Source organism: Epinephelus fuscoguttatus, linkage group LG21 (assembly GCF_011397635.1).
Source record: "Epinephelus fuscoguttatus linkage group LG21, E.fuscoguttatus.final_Chr_v1".
Lineage (NCBI taxonomy): Eukaryota > Metazoa > Chordata > Actinopteri > Perciformes > Serranidae > Epinephelus > Epinephelus fuscoguttatus.
The window spans coordinates 27,476,317-27,484,980 of NC_064772.1; the positions used below are offsets into that span (position 1 = coordinate 27,476,317).

At 42.0% G+C, this 8,664-nt stretch overlaps 1 protein-coding gene across 1 annotated transcript; it reads left to right on the top strand.

Annotated features, from left to right (window-relative positions):
- The first annotated feature begins 249 nt into the window (after nucleotides 1-249).
- slc35b3 (solute carrier family 35 member B3) lies at nucleotides 250-8,209 on the top strand. Its single transcript, XM_049564708.1, has 10 exons — nucleotides 250-478; nucleotides 1,364-1,600; nucleotides 1,912-2,033; nucleotides 2,259-2,413; nucleotides 4,421-4,528; nucleotides 4,648-4,745; nucleotides 5,750-5,842; nucleotides 6,005-6,116; nucleotides 6,344-6,413; nucleotides 7,213-8,209. Exons 2-10 carry the CDS (start codon nucleotides 1,385-1,387, stop codon nucleotides 7,361-7,363), a joined length of 1,125 nt encoding a protein of 374 aa, XP_049420665.1. The 5' UTR covers nucleotides 250-478; nucleotides 1,364-1,384; the 3' UTR covers nucleotides 7,364-8,209.
- The last annotated feature ends 455 nt before the right edge of the window (nucleotides 8,210-8,664 follow it).

Sequence of the window (8,664 nt, forward strand, 5' to 3'; positions counted from 1 at the left end):
AACTCACCCTTAACTCAAGATGGATTCTTCCACACAGGTAAGACACGTCGTCTGTGCCTTTCTTCTGTACCTACTCTAACTGTAACCACTGTTCATGTCGCAGTCTAATATCATTTTACATTCTTAGGACTGACTTAAAGTGAATTTAAGTGATGCCGAAGTTTTTAGCCGTTGATGCGCATTGATTCACGCGCCCCACTGTGTGGTTACGTTGACCAATAGCAACACAGTTCAGAGGTCGCAGCGGAGCGGAAGTTGTTGGCTGCTTTTGCCACTGCAGTAAGTGCAGGCAGCTTTTAGCACAGGCTAACACGCCTCTCACCGTGTTTGGGCTGTTTGTCATAGGAAAGAAAAAATGTGAAGACGCTCAAAATGTTCGAAAGAAGAAGCCGGCACGTCGACGGACATGGTTTTCACCGGCGCCGCCTCTGAAGAAGAGGATAAGCTAACGTAGAGAAACCCGGAAGTGTTGTTGAAGGTAATGAGCTTGTTACTGTAGCTTGTGTGTTTGGCTGAGAAAGACAAGTCAGGGGTGGAACAAGTTGATAATAGAAAGCAGCCCATGAAATGGCATCGATTGTAAAGGATATCACTTATCTTTAGATGTTTAATCTGCTGTAGCTAATCCAAGGTTAGCTTCTGTTTATCTCGTTAGCCACCGGCTGCTTCATGTAGCCTAGCTAACGCATACTTTTCCTAAACACATCCTACATGTAATACATGTCAGTTACTGTAAATCTGCAGTTTGGTGGATGTCAAGATAAATGTGATGCAGCAGTTTAAGGTCTTGGGCTACTGAGTAAGTACACAAAAGAATAGATAAGTCATATAACAGTTATATTCTAGTATGTAAACCAACATAAAAGCTTATAAATGCTATATATTTCTTGACAAAGTCTGTTGAGGGATACATGTTGTATTTCTTCATAACTGTTATGATGCATCAGCAGTCTGAGCATTAATGCAAGTGCTCAAAATGTCTGTAAATGCTTCTCCAAAATGTTTTGCCAATGTGTCAGGTGCCACAGAGACTGATCAGATAACAATTCACGTCCGTGCATAGCATGAACAACAACATTCACATAATACAAGGAGTGGCTTCACCTGATCATGTATCTTTGGCATGATGCCCTTGGTGCAACAAGTTGTGCAGGTGTTAATGCAACACTGTCACTGTGGGTGTTAGATTACATGGTGGTGGATGGTCACTATCTTAACAGAGCTCTTAGATGAGATCATGAAAGCCTCTGCCTGTCTGTTTTCCTCTGTGCCTTCCACATCTGTCCAGGATGTGCTTGATCATTTACAAGGGTTAAATTATGTCCTATGGGGTCATTGCCTAAATCTCTCTATGTTCCCTCAGCTCCCAGCAGCCACAGACACAATGAGTGCCAAATACGGCCTGGTGAGCTACAACAGCTCACGGAAGCACATTTCAATCTCCATCCCGTCATCCACGGAGGTGATGTCGCCCCACATAAAGTCTGTGGAGGAGCTGAGGGTCCTGGGGATCAACCTGAGCAGCTTCAGTTCCCCCACGCAGTTCTTGATCTGTGTGGCTGGAGTCTTCCTCTTTTACCTCATCTATGGATACTTGCAGGTAACACAGGACACCATCTGAGAGATGCACACACAAACATGGTTGTTAGGGTGTAAGGATAGTGCTGCTGTGAAGGCTTTGTGTCTATTTGCATGTACATATACAAAACATGGGCAAATGTAGTCACTCCAGAGTTTGTCTACATGTATTATTGTTTTAGATGTAGCTGTGTTGCTGTCTATACAATTGGATACAGCGCTGGTGCACATGGCATATAAGACAACCCATGTAACATGTAATTTAATTTTGCATTTCACAAGATGGTCCTATCATTACCTGCTTTGTGATTCTTCCCTCGTCCCTCCACACAGGAGTTGATATTTTCTGTAGAAGGATTCAAGCCTTTCGGTTGGTATCTCACTCTGGTCCAGTTTGGTTTCTACTCCATGTTTGGTCTCGTGGAGCTTCAGCTCACACAGGACAAACGCAGAAGGTAAATAACTCTTCTCTTATTTATTCAGCTTCACTGTCATTTGTAACAGTTTATTTTTGTGAGCTACGATTGACATTTAAAGACAGTATTCCTTTAACATGTAGACCCCATCTTTAGCTGAAGTTTTTGGAAGAACTAGTGATGATCTATTTTTGTTAAACCTTCTAAAGTCAGGTCAACATTAAAATCTATTTCTCATCTACATTATGTTTTCCTGTCTTCCAGGATACCAGGGAAGACCTATATGATCATAGCATTTTTAACAGTGGGCACTATGGGCCTGTCCAATACCTCTCTGGGCTACTTGAACTACCCCACACAGGTCATCTTCAAGTGCTGTAAACTCATCCCGGTCATGATTGGAGGAGTGTTTATACAAGGTAAGCTGATTCAACTGTACATTTATTTATACACAGACCACCCAGATGCAGCTACATATTTACTTAAATTGGTGTTATTTGATCTGCACCACATTTCTAGCGTCTGATGTCGTCCGTTGTAGTTGTTGTTAAAACAAGGCTTGTTGATCCAAGGGTTAACTCTGAGTTGGCTTTGTGGAATAGCTAAAATCTGTTTGGATTTACTAAAGCCAGGATTTTCAAATCCAGCTTTTGTGCTCTCTGGATTACTACCACACATGCATTTTGATTTGTGATCAGTTGACAGACATACCTGTTTAGAATTTTTCATGATTAAGACAAACTCTGAATTTATAAATGTCAGTTAATCCCAAATTATGTCCAACGTTTCTCATAGAATGAAAAAACTCTAAAGTAAACTACATGAATCATATTTTATTCAGAAGATAAAGGAATTTCTGAAAATAGAGATTGCATCATTACTTAAAGGGGAACGCCACCTAAATTAAGGCTTCCAATATGTTATTTCCATGGCCATGAGCAACTCTCTCAAAGCCAGAAACCAGAGAAGTAAGTCTCAAACTTGTGATGTCATAGGATATGAAGTTGAAGTCTGGAGCTGCTCCATAGACAGTGAATGGGAGCCTGATTTTATGGACCCACAGTTTGTTTGTTTTCTTTTTATATCCAAATGAGCTTTATTCTGTTGTAGTGTTCTCAGTCCTGAAACAGAAAATGTACCATATACTGAGAACATTCCCCTGGCTTCTCTCATTGTTGTCTAGAACATCTTTCCCACTTCATTGTCTATGGAGCAGCTCCAGACTTTATACCCTGTGACATCACATATTTAGGTTTTAGCACTCTGGCTTTTGGATTTGGGAGAGCGCTGTTCATGTGTACTTATATTTTTGGACTGTCTGAGATGACAGGAATAACACATATACATTTCTAGTTCCCCTTTTAAGAAAAAATAATGTTTAAGTTTTCTTTATTGAACTCAAAACGATTTACCCATAATCATCAGTCAGGAGAGGTAGACTTAGGAGAAAGTATATTTTACACCTCATTTCAGTCATCTCACATGTTTCCTTTGAAGGTATGACCACCTTTCAACACTGGGAACCTCCTTTTTATCTCTATCTGTTGTTTTCGGCTGTCACAGCCCAGTCGGCTGTACTGGTTCTGTCTGTTCTTTCATCCTCACACCGGCCCACTCAAGGTTCTGTGTCCTCAACGTCAGACAGGTTTTGTGTATTCTTCGCCTTCTTCTTGAGTCTCTCTCTGGATGGATAGATGTGAGGACCAGGGTCCCTCAAGGGGTCGAGTGGAAAACAGAATTTATTCACTTAGAATGCAAAGAGGAAAGAAAGTGGGAGAGAGGGATGGATGAGGGGAGGGGTGTGGGGTTGAATCTGATGTGAGGCCCTTCAAAGGCGAGTCTGGGAATCAAAGCCGACCACGGTCGACCTGATGCCTGCGTCCCCTTGTCAACCTCAAGGCATCTATCCGTCAGACTGTTTTTGGAAGACTCCTTCATCCTGTTGTTTTTTTCCCAAACTTTTGCTTTTTCAAAAAGCTTTTTTTTCCCTGTGCATTGTTATGTGCAAAACCTCTGAAACTTTGAATCGTCAAGAATTTCCATTGTAAAAACTTTTAGTTACATTTTTTTTTACCTGAGTCCAATGTCAACTTCTTTTATTTAAAAAGAGGAGGGTCACCTTTTGAAGGTTTCTTTGCAAGCCATGCTCGAGGGGAAGTGCTCTCCCTGTGCAACGTCTCAGTTTGGTCTCTCTGTGTTTGTGATGATGTAAAAGGGTTTTGGAAGTTTTACCAGTTAATCTTTTGTGAGGTTAGACAAAATGTGATTTAGAAGATTAGAGTTCTGATTTCTGAATTGCAGATAGATGTTTAAAATGGTTCAATGCTATAGGTAGGTAGGTAGGTAGGTACTTTATTAATCCCCTTGAGGAGAAATTTCAGCGCCACAGGAGCCAATAGAAACAATACTATGTGTTTGTTTCCCAGGTAAACGCTATAATCTGGCTGATGTGTCTGCTGCTCTCTGCATGAGTCTGGGACTCATCTGGTTTACGCTAGCTGACAGCAAAGTGGCGCCCAACTTCAACGTCACAGGTGATTTCTTTGTCTTTACTAAATTGCTGTACAGCTTCAGCGAAGATACATAATTTGCTCATGAGTTCAAATATCCGTGTTCTCAATTTTATGTGTTTATGTGTGTGTGTGGCCTGCAGGGGTTCTCCTCATCTCCCTGGCACTGTGTGCAGACGCTGCGATTGGAAACGTGCAGGAGAAAGCCATGAAACTCCACAATGGCTCCAACTCTGAAATGGTGCCCTGTAAACTGGACAAAAATATAAATGCAACACATTTTTGTTTCTGCTCCTATTTTTGATGAGTAGAAATAAAGATTGGAGACTTTGTAAGCACTTTTCCTTTTCCAAGATAATCCATCCACCTGACGGGTGTGTCATATCAAAATGCTGATTAAACTGCATCATTATTACACAGTTGTGCCTTGGGATGGTCACAATAAAAATGTACAGTTTTATCACACAACACAATGCCACAGATGTCGCAAAATTTGTCTCCAGTGATGTTTAACTTGGCAGTACATCCAACTTTCCTCACAACCGCAACTCACGTGTAACCACACCAGCTCAGGAGCTCTACATCCAGCATCTTCACCTGCAAGATTGTCATCATCGAGAACAGCCACCTGACATCTGATGCAACAGTTGGTTTGCACAACCAAAGAATTGTTGTACAAACTGTCAGAAACCATCTCAGGGATGCTCATCTCAGTTGCTGGTCTCAGACTATCTCACAGGTAAAGAAAGATGTGGATGTCCTGGGCTGGCTCAGTAGACCGGTTGGATGTGCTGTCAAATTCACAGAAACGACATTGGAGACAGCTGAACAGTCAGTTCAGTGGGGAAGATGTACATTTTAGAGTGGCCTTTTGTTTTGACCATCCTAAGACACACCTGTGTAATAATCATGCTGTTTAATCAGCACCTTGATATGCTTGTCAGATGAATGAATTATGGATTAGGTTGGTTAAGTGCTCACAAGCATGGATTTAAACAAACCTGTGAACAAAATTGAGCCTTTCGTGTGCATAGGAAGTCTTAGATCTTTATTTCACCTCGTGAAAAATGGAAAAATTCAGTCTTTTCACACAGTATTGAAGGTTAGTGCAGAACATGTAGTTCTGCTTAACAGTGTCATCAAAACCAGACTGCTGTGCCTCGTTTTTTGGCTGCAAGAATTGTGATGATTATTATTTTTCTGTGTGAGATGTCATTGACTGGTCACATGGGGTTGTGTTGACAGGTGCTGTACTCGTACTCCATCGGTTTTATCTACATACTGACAGGCCTGTTCTGTGTGGGTGGACTAGGGCCGGCAGTGGCATTCTGCTCAGAAGTGAGTAAACCCTAAGACAAAAGGACTAGACGCTTTAAGATGCGAACATGCTGCCACAGTCAGATCTTCTTTGTAAGATACACAGATTATTTAGTTCTTATATGTTAATAGTCTTATGTTTTGTGCTCCTGTGTAACGTCTTTGATCCTCTCCTCCCTCCAGCATCCTGTGAAGACATACGGTTATGCATTCTTCTTCTCTCTCACTGGTTATTTTGGCATCTCCTTCGTGCTGGCCTTGATCAAACTCTTTGGTGCCCTGGTTGCAGTGACAGGTCAGAGCAGCAATTTGTTAAATCCTTTCCTCTCTTCTCTCTGTGGTAATCTGACTATTGATTTAAAGTTTAGTTTAGACAGAAAATTGTGTCATAATTCACAGTATATTTTTAAAAACACAATACAAGAGCCTAGAAATGGCTCTTTGAACATGTTATTCATCTGGTGAGCTTTTGTTTCTTGTTTGTAATTAAGTAAAACCACAAATGTTTTTCTTCCTTTGCAGTGACCACCGGGAGAAAGGCCATGACTATCGTACTTTCCTTCATGTTCTTCGCGAAACCTTTCACTTTTCAGTAAGTATGCTCACCTTTTGACTTTGATCAGTTTTGTTCTAGTTTAAAGTAAGTCTACACTGACCTCTCCTTTGACTAATAAAACTTGACTTGGCTCCCCTGCCCCTGGTTTTCATGTCCTCAGTCCATTTTCAGACCTTGACTACTCCGCTGCTCTTTCTCCTTGTCCTTCACTCTTGCTCACCCTCCAACTCCTCTGTGCTGTCAAAAGGGTCTCATTTCTGCTCTACCTCTTCTGCTCTGCTTCTCTGTCGTAACTTTCAACATACACACACACACGCGCGCGCGCGCCACGCTACACACAAGATACAAAAAACTTTTTTGTTTCTTTCGCCAACTTCCATTTTCCCTCCAGCTGGTGTGTGCCCTCCACCGTTGCTGGACTCGCAGTCCCTTTTATGGCTGCAGTTTGCACTTTTTAAACCAAAAGATTTTAATATCAGAATATATACAGTGTTATCTGTCTTTCCATGACCTTCTCGTTAGATTCTGCTGTACGTCGTTGTGTATTTCAATATTATTATTAGTAGCAGTATTAGTAGTGTGGCTTCTATTGTTTTCACTGTGTGAGTCTGACTGATTTTGTCACTTAGATAGCGTCACAACGGTGCAAGATGCAGTCATAAAACTTTACAGATGTGTAGTTGAGATCACAATGAAGGTCATATAAGAAGATGGGTGTGGTCCAATCAAGGGGGCCAGAAGTATTAGGGGGCATTATTTAGCATCTGCCCATGTTTGCTCTTCATTCCTGCTGTCCCTTCAAAAATATCTAACCTTTCTGTCTCTCCCTCTTTAGGTACATCTGGGGTGGCCTTCTGGTGCTCTTTGGCATCTTCTTGAATGTTTACAGTAAAAACAAAGAGAAAATGAAGCTTCCCTCAATCAAGGACCTCAGGAGCTGGCTGCTGACGGGAAAGAAAGTCCGGTTTCTCTCACAAAACGTATAGGAAGCACCAAAAGGCGTAGCCGAAGTCCTGCGCTGGCCGACTGTTCATCTGTTCAGATGTAGAGTTGGCCCACCTGCCTCGGGATATGCTACAGTGCCCGAGCCACGAGCCTCATCACCACCAACTTTGAGCCAAGCATGGGTATACAGGGTTTGACCACCAATCAGCCTGAACAACAGGTGACACACGATTACACTTGGATGGGTGATAGAGTCGCTGTATCCCATCTCAGTCTACCAGCACAACACTGGTGTAGAACTGCCTGAAATTACTCAAACTATCTGCAGCAAACTGAAGGAACTGTAACTGTTTTATACAAGGGGATCAATGCTAATGGGCTCTTTTTAAAAGCAATGCTTCAGAGCCCCACGGACACATTCCCAACATGGAGGACAACACTGAGGACTTTTCTAAAGGGAAGCCAGCGCCTTAGCTAACCAAATCGCACAGTTTTGCACTGGAAATGACTTGTACACTTAAACCCTTGAGTGGTTGTAAAAAAGAGGAATCAGCGGACGGACCGTACAGAGCGACACGCTAACCTATCATGTCTGAAATGAATGTTTGTCTCTCCACACGAAAAGATAAAATACATATTGATATAAAGGCATATTTGCCCCCGCATGTGCCAGAAAGACAGAACCAAACTATGTTTTACATAATCATTGTCTTGATGAAAGTGGCTTTTTTCATAGTTTATTGGTAATTTATATCTGACTGTGCCCTAATTCATGAAAGACGTGCGATCATGTGCTGACATTTGAATTTATCAAAAATGTCAACTGCCATAATTTGCTAACCATGAAAGGGTACCACTCTTTTTACATTAAAACAAACTGAGACGTTTCTCTTAAAGTCCGGTGTTTTCAGTGTGTGTGCGAGTGTATGTGTGTGTGTGTGTCATCAGCCAACCCTTATTCTCTCCCCTTGCACCGCTTGAGAGAAGAGTTGAAATGTTGCCAAACTGTGTGTATGTGCGTGTGTGTTTATCCATCCAGTGGCCTTAGGCATGTTTGATTAGGAGTCCTGAAAAAAAAGATAGCACTGCTAGACAGAAAATAAACAGCAGTCTTCACTGTGCCTAGGCTGTCCTATTCATTTGGATCCATCCTGTATACGTCTGTGTATGAGTGTGTGTGTGTGTGTGTGTGTGTGTTAGCGAGTCATTCACATGAATGCCAGTCTCCATTCGCTCTAAATGATGATGCGATGAAGCTCACACCTGGTTCTTCAGCGGTGCTCTGCAGTTTCCTCCGTTGGGCCATTCAAGGACAGTTTCCTCCGTTGGGCCATTCAAGGAT

Bases quoted from the DNA above. Each gene is read 5' to 3' on its own strand.
- slc35b3 (XM_049564708.1), top strand. From the start codon at position 1,385: ATGAGTGCCAAATACGGCCTGGTGAGCTACAACAGCTCACGGAAGCAC. The intron at 2,414-4,420 runs GTAAGCTGATTC...TTTGTTTCCCAG, and splicing joins TGGAGGAGTGTTTATACAAG to GTAAACGCTATAATCTGGCT. The intron at 5,843-6,004 runs GTGAGTAAACCC...TCCTCCCTCCAG, and splicing joins CAGTGGCATTCTGCTCAGAA to CATCCTGTGAAGACATACGG.